At 36.9% G+C, this 18,530-nt stretch overlaps 1 protein-coding gene across 3 annotated transcripts in view; it reads left to right on the forward strand.

Annotated features, from left to right (window-relative positions):
- FOCAD (focadhesin) overlaps window positions 1-18,530 on the forward strand; it is a 298,144-nt gene that overhangs the window by 137,367 nt on the left and 142,247 nt on the right. For all 3 annotated transcript variants that reach the window (XM_027964571.2, XM_042243479.1, XM_060409523.1), the window contains exons 12-15: window positions 4,117-4,221; window positions 4,636-4,737; window positions 5,265-5,395; window positions 7,659-7,785. In XM_027964571.2, coding sequence (XP_027820372.2) covers window positions 4,117-4,221; window positions 4,636-4,737; window positions 5,265-5,395; window positions 7,659-7,785 — 465 coding nt within the window. The remainder of the gene's footprint in view (window positions 1-4,116; window positions 4,222-4,635; window positions 4,738-5,264; window positions 5,396-7,658; window positions 7,786-18,530) is intronic.

An 18,530-nucleotide genomic window follows, 5' to 3' on the forward strand; every position in this document is an offset into this window, starting at 1 on the left:
AGTAAAATTTTTCTACTCTGTTCTTTATATGATTGACTCCAGGGAGATGCTGAGTTTTGTCTCTCCTGCTTTTTTCTTGTATGTTTAGTCCAATTATAGGAAGAAGACTTAACATGATAACTCTTCATCCTATTATATACAGCCTGGAATCTTGTGTTGTTTTCATTTCTCCCAGTATAGAAGGGAGGAGTGAACTGAGATCTGGACTTCCATCCTCTTTCTGTCACTAACTTTATAATTCCCTCCATGCCTTACCTCTATCATCTGTAAAATAAAGTCATTTACCTAAATGAACTCAACAAGACTCTTCTGACTCTTAAAAAACAATCCCATGAATTCTTTTAAAAATTGTAGTGAAGAGCAGATAACATAAAATGTACCTTCTTATCAAAAAGAAAGTATACTGTATACAGTTTTTCATCTTGCAAGGCTGAATTTCTGAACCCACTGAGCAAGTCCCCATTTCTCCCTCATCCCAGCTCTTGGTAAGCACATTCAACTTTCTTTTTCTAAGACTGGCTAGTTTAGATACCTCATACGATGGAACCACGCGATATTTGTCCTTCTGTGACTGGCTTGTTTCACATAGCATAATGTCCTCAAGATGTATCCATATCCATATTATAGTATATGACAGGATTTCCTTGTGCTTGTATGTTCCACATTTTCTTTATCTTTCCATCCATTGATAGTATTTAGGTCATTTCCGTCTCCTGGCTATAGTGAGGAATGCCGCAGTGAACATGGAGGTGCTTAACATCTCTTTGAGATCCTGATTTCAGTTCCTTTGAAATATTTGATTTGAAACATCTTTAATTGCCCATGTGTATTTTATTATAGAAACCAACAGTGCCAGATGAAACAAGTCGAACAATTAAAGTTTCTTGACACTCCGTAAAATATTACAGAAAATCTTGTTTCAATCAAAAGACTATTGTGTTAGAATAAATAGCTAATAGCAACTGAGCAGTTAATTTGTGTGTGTGTGTGTGTGTGTGTGTGTGTGTATGAGTGAATAAATTTTTAAAGAGACTACTACCTGTACTGATATTCTCAGAAGTGGGATTGCATATGTTAGTTTTTAATTTTTTGAGGAACCTCCATATTGTTTTTCATAATGACTGCACCATTTTCCTTTTTACCAACATTGCTCAAGGGTTGCAGTTTTTCTTCATCCTTGCCAACAGCTGTTATTTTCTAGTTTACTGACAGTGGCCATTCTAAGAGATGTCGGGTGATATCTCACCATGGTTTTGATTTGCATTTCCCTGATGCTTAGTGATATTAAGCATCTTTTCATGTGTCTGTGGCCGTTTGTAGTTCTTCTTTGGAAAATGTCTGTTCGAGTCCTTTGTTCATTTTTAAATTTGTTTATTTTTTGCTATTGATGTTTAAATAGTTCATCCGTATTGATTCTGTCTTTATGGCAGGATAATGTTCTATCATATGGGTGTACTGCATTTTATTTATCCCTTCATCAGTTGATGGAGGTTTGCATTGTTTCCACTGTTTGGCTGTTGTGAATTACACTGCTGTGAAGGTCCACATGTACGTTTTTGTATGGATATATGTTTTAATTTCTCTTGGGTAAATACCTATGAGAACAGTTACTAAATCATATGGTAATTCTATTCAGCCAATTGAGAAACGGACTGACTGTTTTCCTAAGGGGCTTCACCATTTAACTTTCCCACCGACAGTGTATGAAGGTCCTGATTTCACCACATCCTTGTCGGTATTTACTATGATATGTCTTTTCAAGTCATCCTGTTTGGTATGAGGTGGCATATTATTTGGTTTTGATTCGCATTTATGTCATGGTTAATGCTGGTTGAATACTTTTTTCCTGTCTTTATTGGTCATTTGTTTGTCTCCTTTGGAGAAATACCTATTCAGATCCGTTGCTCTTTTAAAATTGGATTATTCGTCCTTTATTATGGAGGATTCTTGATATATTTATATTCTGGATATGTAAGTCCCTCATTAGATGTATGATTTGCAGATATTTTCTTCCATTCCGTGGGTTCTTTTTATTTTCATTTTCTTTATAGTGTCTTAAAAAAAACCTTTTTTTTTTGTTGGCATATAGTTGCCTTACAATGTTGAGTTAGTTACTGGTATACTACAAAGTGAACCAGCTATATGTATACATACACATCCCCTCTTCTTTGGATTTCCTTCCCACTTAGGTCACCACAAAGTGCTGAGTGGAATCCCTGTGCTTATACAATAGATTCTCATTAATTATCTATTTTATACATAATAGTGTATATGTGTCAACCCCAGTCTCTCAATTCATCCCACCTCCTCTCTAATTGCCCCTCCGCCTCCCCCCTCCTCCCCCACTATCCATATGTCCATTCTCTGTCTGTGTCTCTGTTTCTGCTTTGCAAATAAGTTCACTGTATCGTTTTCTAGATTCCACATATAAGTGATATTATGTGAATTTGTTTTTATCTTTCTGACTTACTTCACTCTCTAAGGCAGTCACTAGGTCCACCTACATGTTTGTGAATTCCACAATTTCATTCCTTTTATAGTGTCTTTTGCCTGGAAAATCCCATGGATGAAGGAGCCTGGTGGGCTGCAGTCCATGGGGTCGCTGAGGGTCAGACACGACTGAGCGACTTCACTTTCACTTTTCACTTTCATGCATTGGAGAAGGAAATGGCAGCCCACTCCAGTGTTCTTGCCTGAAGAATCCCAGGGATGGGGGAGCCTGGTGAGCTGCCATCTATGGGGTTACACAGAGTCAGACACGACTGAAGTGACTTAGCAGCAGCAGCATAATGTCTTTTGAAGGACAAATATTTTTAATTTGATGAAATATATTTTATTTTGTTGCTCATGCTTTTGGTGTCATATCTAAGAAGGCTTTGCCTAACTCAAGTTCAGAAAAATCTACTCCTATATTTTCTTTAAGAGTTTTACAGTTTTTGTTCTTACATTTTAGTCTAAACTCTATTTTGAGTTAATTTTTGCTCAAAAATTATTAATGTAGTATGAGGAAGGAGTCCAAATTAATTCTCTTGTAGGTTAGTTTTCAAAATCTGACACCATTTTTCAAAGACTCTTCTTTCTCCATCATGTTTTCTTGGCCTGTCTAAAATCAATTAAGATAAATGACTAGTTTTATTTCTAGATACTGAGTTCTATTTCATTGATCTATATTTACATTCTTATTCCAGTACCACAATATTTTGATTGCTGTAACTTTGTAGGACATTTTGTATTTGAGAAAGTTGAATGTTCAAACTTCATTCCTTTTCAAGATTGTTTTGGTTCTTCAGGATCACTTTTTCATATGAATTTTAGGATTAATTTCTCAATTTTGGCAAAGAGGCTAGCTGGAATTTTGATAGAGTTTATATTGCATCTATAGATGTATTTGGGAAGTATTGCCATTTTACTAATAAAAGGCATCCAATCAAACAACAAAAAAAAAGGCTGGATGGCATCACTGACTCGATGGATGGGAGTCTGAGTGAACTCCGGGAGTTGGTGATGGACAGGGAGGCCTGGCGTGCTGCTATTCATGGGGTCACAAAGAGTCGGACACGACTGAGGAACTGAACTGAACTGAACTGAATCAAAAAATGATTTGCTTTTCTTATTTTATTGTGGTATGCATAGGGATTGAAATATGAACCTGCAAGGAATTTTTTGTGTATTAATTCCAATAAAGTACAATTGATTTTAATTATTTTGTTTTGGAATAGCTTCACTGAATATTTCATTATGTTGCTCATTAAAATTGTAAGCTTCTTCTTCTTCTTCTTTTTTTTTTTAAAGAATTTGTAAGCTTCTTTAGGGCAGGATAGATCATAAGTATTTTTTATTACAAAGAATTAATGTTGTGATTTAAGCACCAAAAACCCTAGAGTATTTAAACATGTATAAATGGATAGAACAAGAGCTCACAAGTAATTTAAAAATAAATAGGATATTAGTGATACTGTGACTTTATCATTAACAACAAATGGCTAACTGGCATTTTTTGTCTTTTAATTCATATATATTCATAGTATTCCTTTGGAGAAAAATGAAATAATGATTGCTTTATAGATTGATTTCTTTTAAAAGGCATAATTTGTATGTTCTTTAAATTCATTTTAGGTACCGAATCTGATTCCAGTTTTGATGTTCAAATTAGGAAGACCACTGGCACCTGTGTTATACAATGATATCTTGTATACTTTACCTACACTTGGTGTTCACAAGGTTTGTATATTAACCAATTTACTTGGGAGCAGAAAGAAAGTGAGGCATGAAGAATACATTGAATTTTGTTTCTTATCATGTGAAATTTTGACCCTTTAATTTTGCTGCGATCACTACTTCCTTTGTTGGGCCAAAAATATTCATTAAAATATTTAAGAATTAGTTTCTAAAATCACCTTTTCATCATGTTTTCCCACTGGATATATTGTCTGACATAGGATCTTTATGTGCCCAGAATTGCTAACTAGCTCCTCCCAAAGATATCTCTGACCTCTGAAAAGATAGGTAATACTGTAATAAGCTTCCGTTTCAGTCTTTATTTTATAATAAGAGGTTTTTAAGTTTTTTTTGTTACCATTGGGATTTTATTCGCATTTGCATTTATGAAACCAAAGTTTCTTCAATGTTTTTTAGGTGTGCATAGGACAGATTCTACGAGTAATTCAACTTCTTGGAACCACTCCACAACTAAAAGCTGTCACTTTGCGCTTGCTGACATCTTTGTGGGAAAAACAGGTATGCTCAGATACACACTTGTGTGGATATTAAGCATGTCCCTTTCACTGAAGAAAACAAATTTTGTCATTATGCATGACAGTGCTTTGATATAGTGATATTAGTGAGTGGCATAAATGATTGCATTGAGAAATTTTAATTTAGTGTTGTACTTTTGATCTATGAAGCTGTCAGTTGTGATTGACTCTCAGAGAGAAATTGAGAATAGAAAATCATCTTGTTTCCTTAATTTTGAAATCTGTTTTTCCATTTTTGTGAAAAAGTAATAGAAATTTAAGTGATTAGAGCCTTTGTAATTAAAGTGAGATTTTGCCACTTTTTTCTTAGTTTTATGAAATGAACAGTACATAGATCTGCAAGAAAATCTCTAGCAATCATAACAGCATTCTTCTTTGCTGATTAGAAGAAATACATTATAATTTGCAATGCAAATGTAAGATTTAGAGGTGAAAATGTTTCATAGAAGGAGATAATGATTATTCAACTCAAGTTGTAAAATTACCTTTTTTGTGAAACTGCCTTCTTAGGATCGTGTCTACCCTGAACTGCAGCGTTTCATGGCCATGTCCGATGTGCCCTCTCTGTCTGTGGGCAAGGAAGTCCAATGGGAGAAACTAATTGCTAAAGCAGCATCAATTAGAGACATATGTAAGCAAAGGTAAGACACACTTGACCCTTGGGAATGTATATCATGATACATATTTTTGCATTTATACATATATATATAAATGCATGATATATTTTTGCATTTATTTTGCATGATATATATATTTATATTTAATCTTTTTATTGCAAGCAAGACACTCGGAAAGATAGGCAGAGTATATTTAAGTAAGAATAAATGAATATTAAGCACAAGTGTCTGACTGTAAAATTTAGTAACATCAGACAATTACTTTGAGTAGCAGGCATGTCTTTTCAGGTCTAATCTTATATCTAGGTTTAGCAGATATTTATATCCTTTTCTGGATAATAATTTAATGTTGTAATAAAACATAAGATGTTATGTTTTGTATTTTTCTATATATCAGTTCCTGAAACCTAAGCAGTGGGTTATAGGTCAAATTGTTCTTTATTATAGTCTCCTTACTGATGCTTGATTTTTTTTGATTTATGAATGATAAATGCTGGAGAGGATATGGAGAAAAGGGAATTCTCTTCCACTATGGCTGGATATGTAAATTGACACAGCCACTGTGGAGAACAGTATAGAGATTCCTTAAAAACCTATGCTTGATTTTTATAAGATGTTTAAATAGAGAAGGCCTTATTTGTGACTCATTGAATGGAATTAATTGTTAGGAAATATTACAGGGAAGGAAATGATCTTGAATTCTTGTATATGCTCTGGGGTTTAAAAAGACTTGAAGATATTAGGGAGATGCTGCTGCTCTTCTAGGTTATGGGTTAATAGCTAGGCAGGAGTTCCTAAGGTTGAAATAACACTAAGCAGAGCTCCACCTCATCAGATTTTTATTTTCTTGAATTAGGCCAAAATCTTTAATGAGGAAATAGATTTAATACATTTGAAATAGTTTGTAATCTCGCAGTTTCATGTTGATTGAACCACTGCACTGTAGAATTCTTAGAGCATAATCCTCACTTTTGTCAATGATGACACTGCGAATGGTACTTCCTGAAGCTTTACAATGAATGAGTTGGCCTGGATGCTGATAAATACAGATGATTCCTGTGTTAGGTAAAATCTCAGATTAGACTGTATTTAAGCCTTAGCAGTTTTGTGTCTTTTCTAAGCTCCAACCTTTTGGCAACACAAAAAATCACTTGGTCTAAAAGTTATACACATGTATCCCAAGATCTCAGAGTTTAGATTCTCTTGAGGTATTGGCATGGAAAAAATTAAGAGATGAAAGCCGACATTTTAATTTTACATACTTAAAGCTGAGGCTCAGGAGAGGTTAAATATCAGACCAGATCAGAATCTGTCAAAAACTTATTTAGTGCACCTGTCAGTTACCACCTCAAGATCTATCAAAATTTTCCATTTTTGCTGAATGATTTCCTTTGGTGGATTTCATAGAATTCAATCAAGCAATTTTTAAATTTACATTTTGTTAAGTGGAGAGAAATATATCACTGAGGAGGGTCATAAGGAATGCAGACCTGAGCGTTTCTTTATGAAGTTAAAAGCGTTCTAGAGATAGCGCAATATATGTGCAATAGAGGAATGAGAGGAAGAAGAGTCAGTGAATCTGGCGCAGTTCCTGACATGAGATAAGTGCTCAGTCAGTTATAGTTCATATTATTAACTTTATCATCATACACTGTCATCATCATGATAGGCATAACCATCTAAGTTTGTAACACTGCTATAATCAGTCATCTTCTGATCTCATAACCCTGGCTTTACTGATGATCTCAATAAGGTAAGTCATTTCTTTTCACTACTACTATAGACTTGAGTTTTTGTTGATTCAGACAATAGGGTTTTTTTCTTCACATTCTTCTTTTTCTTGGCTCTGCCACACAGCATGTGAGACACTCCTTCCCCAACAGGGATCAAACTCATGCCCCTGTAGTGAAAACACAGAATATAGACTATATAGGTTTTGTGATTCAAGGAGAATAAAATTTGTTAATAAGTGTCTTCTTTTTTGGGTAATAATATGAAAAATTAGCCTGAAGTTACAGAAGAAATGATGAAGTTGCAAATCTTTGAAAAAAAAAGCATATGGTTTTTTTGTTGCTGCTGCTGCTGCTTCTAACCCACTTCAGTCATGTCCGACTCCATGCAACCCCACAGACGGCAGCCCTCCAGGCTCCCCCATCCGTTGAGGGTCCACGTTTAACAGGCATGAGGGTAAAGAAAAGCACTACTGTTTTTTATTCAGGCAAAAGACCTTGGAGCAGTAATATAGCTCTTTGACTTTAATCTTGTGTCTAAATGTCATTTGTTGTAGGCCATATCAGCATGGTGCAGATATGTTGGCAGCTATTTCCCAGGTGCTGAATGAGTGTACTAAGCCTGACCAAGCTACTCCAGCAGCCTTGGTGTTACAAGGTCTTCATGCACTCTGCCAAGCTGAGGTGGGCTTTTTTGAATTGTTTTTAATTTGGTTTGTATAATTTGGAAGAAAATAATTTACAAGGCATTGTGCTTAAAAGGATGTAAGATAAATTCTAGTAACTGAAAGTCAGACTGTTTATATCTAGAGATCTTTCTTTGTTCAGTAGAATGAAGCAAGATTGTCTACAAATTCTCTGTAAAGGGGAGTCTTGAAACATGTATACATTCTCTAGAGGCTAAAGAAAATCATGCTTTACTTTCTTCTTCATTGTTATCTCTTCTTGATAGTATAAAGTGAATAATGCTTATAGAAGAAATCTTGAGTATATTTGCTTCTTGGTTCTGTGATTAGAGAGCTTTAGAAGCAGAGGAGGTGAGCAAATTGACATGGTATCTCAGTTTTATAGATAGCAAAAACTTTTGTTGGCTTGAAGATTGGCCGAAGATTCTTCCTTTCCTGGTGATCGTATTGGGTAGGATGGATTAATGTTAGAACTGAGCCTTTAAATCTTCTTCTGAACTTAAGACTGCTTCCAAAAGTACAGCGCAACAAAGGGAATCTTTAATGTTTTGGAGAAATGTAGTAATTACATCAAAGGTCATTCACTGACCAAACAAAATTTTTTTAATATTTTTATGCAGTCTTGTAAGTAGCTTTATTATTATTTTTAATCGAAGTTAATTTATAATATATTAGTTTCAGGTGTACAGCATAGTAATTCAATACTTGTATGGATTATATTCCCTTTAAGTTATTAAAAAAATAATGGCTAAATTTCCCTGTGCTATACAATAATATTCTTGTTGCTTATTTATTTTATGTGTAGTATTTTTAATGTGTAGTATTTTGTATCTCTTAATCAGATCCCCTTACCTTCCCTCATCCCCCTCCTTCTCCCCACTGAGAATCACTTGTTTTCTGTATCTGCGAGTCTGTTTCTAATTTGTTATATGCATTTGTTTGCTTTATCTTTTAGTTTCCACATATAAGTGATAACATAGTGTATTTATCTTTCTGTGTCTGACTTATTTAGATAATTCAGACACAGAATGTATTCATACAACAATATGTATGAATTTAGATTCATATACATTGTTGCAGATTACAGAATTTCATTCTCTTTTATGGCTGAGTAATAGCTGACTGTGGCTCAGATCATGAACTCCTTATTGCCAAATTCAGACTTAAATTGAAGTAAGTAGGGAAAACCATTAGACCATTCAGCTCAGTTCAGTTCAGTCACTCAGTCGTGTCCGACTCTTTGAGACCCCATGAACTGCCAGCACGCCAGACCTCCATGTCCATCACCAACTCCTGGAGCCCACCCAAACCCATGCCCATTGAGTTGGTGATGCCATCCAACCATCTCATCCTCTGTCGTCCATTCTCCTCCCGCCTTCAATCTTTCCCAGCATCAGGGTCTTTTCAAATGAGTCAGCTCTTTGCATCAGGTGGCCATTCAAGTATGACCTAAATCTAATCCCTAACGATTATACAGTAGAAGTGAGAAATAGATTTAAGGGACTAGATCTGATAGAATGCCTGATGAACTATGGACAGAGGTTCGAGACATTGTATAGGACACAGGGAGCAAGACCATCCCCAAGAAAAAGAAAGGCAAAAAAGCAAAATGGCTGTCTGAGGAGGCCTTACAAATAGCTGTGAAAAGAAGAGAAGCCAAAAGCAAAGGAGAAAAGGAAAGATATACCCATTTGAATGCCGAGTTCCAAAGAATAGCAAGGAGAGATAAGAAAGCCTTCCTCAGCAATCAGTGCAAAGAAATAGAGGAAAACAGTAGAATGGGAAAGACTAGAGATCTCATCAAGAATATTAGTGATACCAAGGGAATATTTCATGCAAAGATGGCCTTAGTAAAGGGCAGAAATGGTAAGGACCTAACAGAAGATATTAAGAAGAGGTGGCAAGAATACACAGAAGAACTGTACAAAAAAGATCTTCACGACCCAGATAATTACGATGGTGTGATCACTCACCTGGAGCCAGTCATCCTGGAATGTGAAGTCAAGTGGGCCTTAGCAAGCATCACTAGGAACAAAGCTAGTGGAGGTGATGGAAATCCTGTTGACCTATTTCAAATCCTAAAAGATGATGTTATAAAAGGGCTGCACTCAATATGCCAGCAAATTTGGAAAACTCAGCAGTGGCCACAGGACTGGAAAATGTCTGTTTTCATTCCAATCCCTAAGAAAGACAGTGCCCAAAGAATGCTCAAACTACTGCACAATTGTACTCATCTCACATGCTAGTAGAGTAATGCTCAAAATTCTCCAAGCCAGGCTTCAGCAATACGTGAACCTTGAACTTCCAGATGTTCAAGCTAGATTTAGAAAAGGCAGAGGAACCAGAGATCAAATTGCCAACATCTGTTGGATCATTGAAAAAGCAAAGGAGTTCCAGAAAAACATCTATTTCTGCTTTATTGACTATGCCAAAGCCTTTGACTGTGTGGATCACAATAAACTGTGGAAAATTCTGAGAGAGATGGGAATACCAGACCACCTGACCTGCCTCTTGAGAAACCTATATACAGGTTAGGAAGCAACAGTTAGAAGTGGACATGGAACAACAGACTGGTTCCAAATAGGAAAAGGAGTAAGTCAAGGCTGTATATTGTCACTTTGCTTATTTAACTTATATGCAGAGTACATCATGAGAAATGCTGGACTGGAAGAAGCACAAGCTGGAATCAAGACTGCTGGGAGAAATAGCAATAACCTCAGATATGCAGATGACACCAGCCTTATGGCAGAAAGTGAAGAAGAACTAAAGAGCCTCTTGATGAACGTAAAAGAGGAGAGTGAAAATGTTGGCTTAAAGCTCAGCATTCTGAAAACTAAGATCATGGCATCCGGTCCCATCACTTCATGGGAAATAGATGGGGAAACAGTGGAAACAGTGGCAGACTTTGTTTTGGGGGCTCCAAAATCACTGCAGATGGTGACTGCAGCCATGAAATTAAAAGACTCTTACTCCTTGGGAGACAAGTTATGACCAACCTAGACAGCATATTAAAAAGCAGAGACGTAGATGTCCATCAGCAGATGAATGGATAAGAAAGCTGTGGTACATATACACAATGGAGTATTACTCAGCCGTTAAAAAGAATTCATTTGAATCAGTTCTGATGAGATGGATGAAACTGGAGCCGATTATACAGAGTGAAGTAAGCCAGAAAGAAAAACACCAATACAGTATACTAACATATATATATGGAATTTAGAAAGATGGCAATGAGGACCCTGTATGCAAGACAGCAAAAAAGACACAGCTGTGTATAACGGACTTTTGGACTCAGAGGGAGAGGGAGAGGGTGGGATGATATGGGAGAATGGCATTCTATCATGCATACTATCATGTAAGAATTGAATCGCCAGTCTATGTCTGACGCAGGATACAGCATGCTTGGGGCTGGTGCATGGGGATGACCCAGAGAGATGTTATGGGGAGGGAGGTGGGAGGGGGGTTCATGTTTGGGAACGCATGTAAGAATTAAAGATTTTAAAATTAAAAAAATAAAAAACTATTAAAAAAAAAAAAAAGCAGAGACGTTACTTTACCAACAAAGATCCGTCTAGTCAAGGCTATGGTTTTCCAGTAGTCATGTATGGATGTAAGAGTTGGACTATAAAGAAAGCTGAGTGCAGAAGAATTGATGCTTTTGAGCTATGGTATAGAAAAGACTCTTGAGAGTCCCTTGGACTGCAAGGAGATCCAACCACTCCATCCTAAAGGAAATCAGTCCTGAGTGTTCATTGGAAGGACTAATGTTGAAGGTGAAACTCCAATGGTTTGGCCACCTGATGTGAGTAGTTGACTCATTTGAACAAACTCTGATGCTGGGAAAGATTGAGGGCAGGAGAAGGGGATGACAGAGGATGAGATGGCTGGATGGCATCACTGACTCAATGGACATGAGTTTGAGTAAACTCCGGGAGTTGGTGATAGACAGGGAGGCCTGGCATGCTGCAGTCTATGGAGTCGCAAAGAGTCAGACACAACTGAGAGACTGAACTGAATATTCCATTATGTATATTTGGAATACGCATACACACACACAGACACACACAGACACACACACACAGACACACACATACCACATTTTTTACATTTATCTGTTAACTTAGAGCAAAGTCTTTTAGTTTTTCACCATTTTACAATTGAGTGTAATGTAGGTTTGTAATACCTGACCTTTACTATGTTATGATGTATTTCTTTTTCACCAACTTTGAGATTTTTCTATCTTGAATGGATATTGAATTTTGTGAAATACTTTTTATGCATGATAGAGATGATTGGAGAAGGAAATGGCAACCCACTGCAGTCGTCTTGCCTGGAGAATTCCATGGATAGAGGAGCCTGGTGGGCTCCAGTCCATGGGGTTGCAAAGAGTTGGACACGACTGAGCGACTATCACTCATAGAGATGATCATGTGGTTTTTATTTTTTTCTTAGTGTGATGTTCCACATTTATTTGCCAATGTTAAATTATCCTCACATTCCTAGAATTAATCCTACTTGATCATGGTATGTGATTATTTTTGTATACCATTGGATGAAGTTGCTAATAATTGTTTAAGGGGTTTTTGTATCTATAGTTATCAAAGTTATTGGCCTGAAACTTTCTTTTTTGTATTGTCTGTCTGGCTTTGGTATAAGGATAGTGTTAGTCTTGTAGAGTAAATTTGTGAGTGTTCATTCTCTTCAGTTCTTTTGACTAGTTTGAGAAGGATAGGTATTAGCGCTTCTTTATGTTTTGGGTAATATTCTCCTGTGAAACCCTCTGATGCTGGACTTTCTTTGCTGGGAATTTTTTTTTATTAGAAATTCATTTTCACTTGTAGTGATTAATTTGTTCAGATTGTCTGTTTCTTCCTGATTCAGTCTTAACAGTTTGCATGTTTCTAGAAATTTGTTCATTTCTCCTAGATTTTTCGATTTGTTGACATATAACTATTTGTAGTATTGTCTTACGATTTTTTGTAACTCTGCGGTATCAATTGTTATTTCTCCTCTTCAGTTCTTTTTTTTTTTTTTTTTTTTGGTCCTCTCTTACTTCTTTTTGATGAACCTGGCTATAGTTTATGAATTTTGCTTATCTTTTCAAAAAATCAGCTCTTGGTTTCATTGATCTTTTTGTTTTTGTTTTTATGCCACTAATGTATTTATTTCCTCCCTGTTCTTTATTCTTACCTTCCTCCTGGTGACTTTGAGCTTTGTTTGTCCTTTTTCTAATTCATTTAGATGGTAGGTTGGGTTGGTTATTTGAGATTTTTCTTATTTTCTGAGGAAGGGCTGTGTCACTGTAAACTTCCATCTTAGAACTGCTTTTGCTGCATCTCGCAGATTTGGGGAAATTGTATTTCCATTTTCAGCTGTCCCAGGGTATTTTCAGATTTCCTGTTTGATTTGTTCATTGACCCTTTGTGTTTTGGTAGCATATTGTTTAGTCTCCAGGTATTTGTATTTTCTCAGTTTTCTTTCCGTAATTGATTTCAAGTTTCATACTATTGTGTTCGGAAAGAAACATTTTGACAGAATTTATATCCTCTTAAACTTGTGATTTGTGGCCTAGAATTTGCTCTCTTCTGGAAAATGTTCCATGTGCACTTGAAAAGAATGTGTATTTTTCTGCTCTGGGATGGAACATCTTGGAGATATCTATTTAAGGCCACCTGGTTTATTGTGTCATTTAAAACTATGGTTGCTTTATTGATTTTCTTGTCTAAAAGATGTGTTTATACACCCATTGATGTGTATGGAGTGTAAACGTTTCCTATTATTATCATTTTATTGTTGATTTCCCCCACATGTCTGTTAGTATTTGCTTTATATATTTAGCACTAGTCACTCAGTCATGTCCATTCTTTGCGACCCCATGAATTGTTGCCTGCCAGGCTCCCCCGTCCATGGGATTTTCTAGGCAAGAATACTGGAGTGAGTTGGTATTTCCTTCTCCAGGGGGTATTCACGAGCCAGGGATCGAGCCTGGGTTTCCCACATTGCAGGCAGACCCTTTACCATCTGAGCCACTAGGGAAGCCCCTTATGTATTGTATTGGGTACATATATATCAAGGAGTGTAACACCTTCTTCTTGTACTTAAGTCTTTATCATTATATAAGGCCCTTCCTTGTCTTTTGTTAAAAGCTTTGTTTTAAAATTCTATTTTGTCTGAAATGAGTACTGCTACACCTGCTTTCTTGTCATTTCTGGTTGTATGAAATATCTTTTTCCTTCCCTTTGCTGTTACTCTGTGTGTGCCCCTCTGGAGTGAATCTCTCGTAAGCAACATGTAGACATGTAGACATCTTTTAGTCAGTCAGCCACCTGATGTCTTTTGGTCGGGACATTTGGTCTGTTGACATTTAAAATGATTACTGATAGGCATATACTTATTGCCATTTTGTCACTTGTTTTCCCATTGGTTTTGTAGTGCTCTGCTCCCTTCTTCTGTTTGTTTCTTCCCTTATGGTTTGATTTTCTTTAGTAGTTTTCTTGGGTTTCTTTCTAGTTTTTTTGGTATCTATTGTAGGTTTTTGGTTTGTGGTTCATGTATGTTGACCTGTAACCATAGCTACTTGTTTTTAACTGGTAGAATTTGTTTTTCACTGCTTCAGTCAGTCATTTGGAATTGGAAAGTACCACTTTAATAATTGTTTTCATTTCACAATAAATAGTTCTACCATTTGGGAGTATTTCCTTGTCATTATTTTTTCCAAACAGAAATCACCTTGTTTCTGAAACTAAATATAGGACATAATTTTTTTCGGTCATTCCATTGTGATCTCCACCCATCCTTTCCTTTCTATAAGGCTCTGTTGTCTATAAGTGCTTATTAACTCATAAGAAGTGATTTTCCTCATTCCACTTCTGTAAGATATCATTGTTAACTGTAGTTAGTACTGAGGGTATAAAAAATGTTGCCTAAAGTGGTAGAAAGCATCTTTGTTTTCAGATGGACATATTGTCTACCTAGTATATATGTCATTAGCTGAGTGTCCTTTGATTTACTTAACCCCTTTGACCCTTGTTTCCTCAAATGAGGGTGAAATGGCATGACACACAAAATAGATCTAGTAATGTGGGTGATATCTGCCCACATAGGTGCTCTTTAAATGTCAAACTTGTCCCTAAAAAATTGCTTATAGTTCGTGTCTTCAAGGAGAGTCTAAGTAGTTTTTTCATCTTTCCCCTAAAACTCATATAAAATATGATAGTAACTTAGTTTCTTCTCATAAATGGTATCCTAACAGTTCCCTGCCAAAGCTTTTGGTACTTTCTTGTGTGTTGAAAGGAGACCTCTTGAGATTGTTACATTGTAGCCCTAAATCTGTTTCTCCATTCCAAACCACTACTCATAAAGACAGTTCTGAGCCCACTATCAGACACTCTTGGCAATCTGAATCCATTCAGGTTGCTATAATAATAACATAATGAATGGCTTATTAACATCAGTTATTTCTCACAGTTCTGGAGGCTAAAAAGTCCATGATCAAGGCGCTGGCACTTTCACTGTCTGCTGAGGGCCTATTTCCTGATTCATAGCTGTCTTCTCACTATAATTTCACATAGCCAGAGGGGCAAGGTAGCTCTCTGTAATCTCCTTATAGGCGCACTAATCCCTGGCATGAAGGCTCTACCCTCAAGACCTAATCTCCTTCCAAAGATCTCATTTCCTAATACCACCACCTTGAGGATCAGGATATCAACATCTGAATTTAGGGGGGTAGGTACAAGCGTTCATTATATAGAAAATAACATCTTTTTAATGGAAAGAACATGTTTAATTTTTGTAACTTTCTATTTTGTATTGGGGTATAGCCAATTAACAAACAATGTTGAGAAAGTTTCAGGTGAACAGTGAAGGGATTCAGCCATACATATACGTGTATCCATGTACATGTATGTGTGTATGTGTGCTTAGGCATGTCTGACTCTTTTGACCCCACGAACTGTGTAGTCCACCAGACTCCTCTGTCCGTGTAATTTTCCAGGCAAGAATACTGGAGTGGGTTGCCATTTCCTATTCCAGGGGACCTTCCTGACCCAGGAATTGAACCTGCATTTCTTGTGTCTGCTGCACTGACAGCCAGATTCTTTACCACTCCGCCACTGGGAAGCCCATATGTGTATCCATTCTCCTCCAAACTCTCCTTGCATCCAAGCTGCCACATCACATTGAGCAGAGTTCCATGTGCTATACAGCAGGTCCTTTTTGGTCATCCATTTAAAATACAGAATTGAGGCATCATGTCCTAAGTATTTTATTTAATAAATAAAGCCTGTGTCTAATTTGGTACTTCAATACTTCTTTCCCTGGCTTGGTTAAAGACCTGTCTCTTACTGTGTTTGTCTTTCTCCACCCACCTCTTTTTTTTTTAATGCTGTAAAATCCAAATCCCATATTCACTGCAAAAATATTTCAACTGAGATGTTACAAATGAGATAAGAATTTAATATATTGTCCTTCTAACAAATATATACTAACCTCTTTAAGTCCTTTTTATAATAAGATGGGCATTCCTAAGTCAAAAAGCAATACCATTAATGAGTTAACTTCATTTTATTATAGGGCTTCCCTGGTAGCTCAGCTGGTAAAGAATTTGCCTGCAATGGGGAAGACCTGGGTTTGATCCCTGGGTTGGGAAGATCCTCTGGAGAAGGGAACAGCTACCCATTCCAGTATTCTGGACTGGAGAGTCCATGGGGTTGCAAAGAGTCAGACATGACTGATACTTATTTTTTATCCCTTCATTTTCATCTCTCTTTCTTGTCTGGGGGAAGAACCCACTATTTTATTGACGCTTACTAGTTGTGAGTAAGTGTTATTTTACCATATTTTCATTATAGATATTACAAATGTCTACAGTTGTGAAATTTGTTGAAACTGCATCACTGTTAATTTTGGTAGTAGAATGTTCTTTTTTATGTTTGGTAATGAATAACTTTATGTTCATCTAAATAGGGCTTCCCTGGTGGCTCAGATGGGAAAGCATCTGCCTACAAGGTGGAAGACCAGGGCTCGATCCCTGGGTTGGGAAGATCCCCTGGAGAAGGAAATGGCAACCCACTCCAGTATTCTTGCCTGGAAAATTCCATGGACTGAGGAGCCTGGTAGGCTACAGTTCATGGGTTTGCAAAGAGTCGGACACTACTGAGCAACTTCACTTCATCTAAATAAATAGAAATAATCTAGTCCCCTGTGGGGGGCCTTATAGTAATAGTAAATCTTTCTCTTTTGCTTAATCTTTCCAAGCTGTGTGTCTGTATGTGTGTGTTCATTATTTGTGGAGCTGCTGCTGTTATGTTCTGTGACGTGTGTTAAAGTTGTAAAATATACTCAACTTGGTGGCCCTTGCCAGGCCACATTTAGTAATTTTGGGCTAATCTTTTGGTGTTTTGCCAGCATGCTATCCACAGAAGCCAACATGAATTCTATGAAGCTATTTATTCTGTCTTTTAATTGATACCATGTGTGAAGCATTGATGGCTGCCAAGAGTTTCAAGAATGAAAATATTCAGCATGGTTATGGATCTTCTTCCCAGAAACATTTGGTAGTGATTTCTCTATTTCTCTGTGGATCTTTTGCTATCAAATATAATTAAGAATATGAAAAGACAACCTAAAACTGTGAAATTTTTAAAAACAATTTGAAGAGAGTAAATTGGATAACCCTATATTTAAAGAGGGCTTCCCTGATAGCTCAGTTGGTAAATAATCTGCCTGTGATGCAGGAGACCCCAGTTCAATTCTTGGATCAGGAAGATCCCCTGGAGAAGGGATAGGCTATCCACTCCAGTATTCCTGGGCTTCCCTTGTGGCTCAGCTGGTAAAGAATCCACCTGCAATGCAGGAGACCTGGGTTTGATCCCTGGGTTGGGAATATCCCCTGGAGAAGGGAAAGGCTACCCTCTCTAGAGTTCTGGCCTGGAGAATATCCATGGTCAGAGGAGCCTGGAGAACTACAGTCCACGAGGTCGCAAAGAGTCGGACACCACTGAGCAACTAAGCACACAGGCTTTCTCATCCTTGCCTTTGTGTTATGAGTTAACTCTTAACTCATGGACAATGGACAATGGACTCTTCAATTTTGAAAGTCATTACGAGACTCATTTGTCCTTGATAGGGTCAGATTCAACCTGTAATTATTTCTGCTTAATCATTTATCATGGATTCCAGTGAGAGATTGAAAGGATGGATTCCATCTGAATAAAGACAACATATTGTCTTTTGTAACTGGCTTCTTTCACTTAACATATTTATGAGGTTCATCACCTTTAAAGTATGTACCAATACTCCACTTCTTTTTATGATCCAATAATATTTGATGCAACTATCTTATGTTTTATTCATCCATTCATCATTTGATGAGCGTTTGGATTTTTGCTGATTATTATGAATATTGCTGCTGTGAATATTGTGAATATGTTATTGCATGGATGTATGTTTTCATTTTTGAGGGATATATACCTAGGAATAAAATTGCTGGATTATATGGTTACTCTGTGTTTACTGTTTAAGGAGCATCCAGAACTGTTTTCCAAAGTGGCTGTGCTGTTTTATGTTCACACCAGCAGAGTGTGGATGTTCTAATTTCTCCCCATTTCAGCAATGCTTATCTGCTTGTTTTTTTTAACTGTAGCCTTCCTAGTGAGTGGGGGCTTCCCTGGTGGCTCAGAGGGTAAAGAGTCTGCCTGCAATGCAGGAGACCCCAGTTCAATTCCTGGGTCAGGAGGATCCCCT

The sequence above is a fragment of the Ovis aries genome, chromosome 2 (assembly GCF_016772045.2).
Source record: "Ovis aries strain OAR_USU_Benz2616 breed Rambouillet chromosome 2, ARS-UI_Ramb_v3.0, whole genome shotgun sequence".
Classification (NCBI taxonomy): domain Eukaryota; kingdom Metazoa; phylum Chordata; class Mammalia; order Artiodactyla; family Bovidae; genus Ovis; species Ovis aries.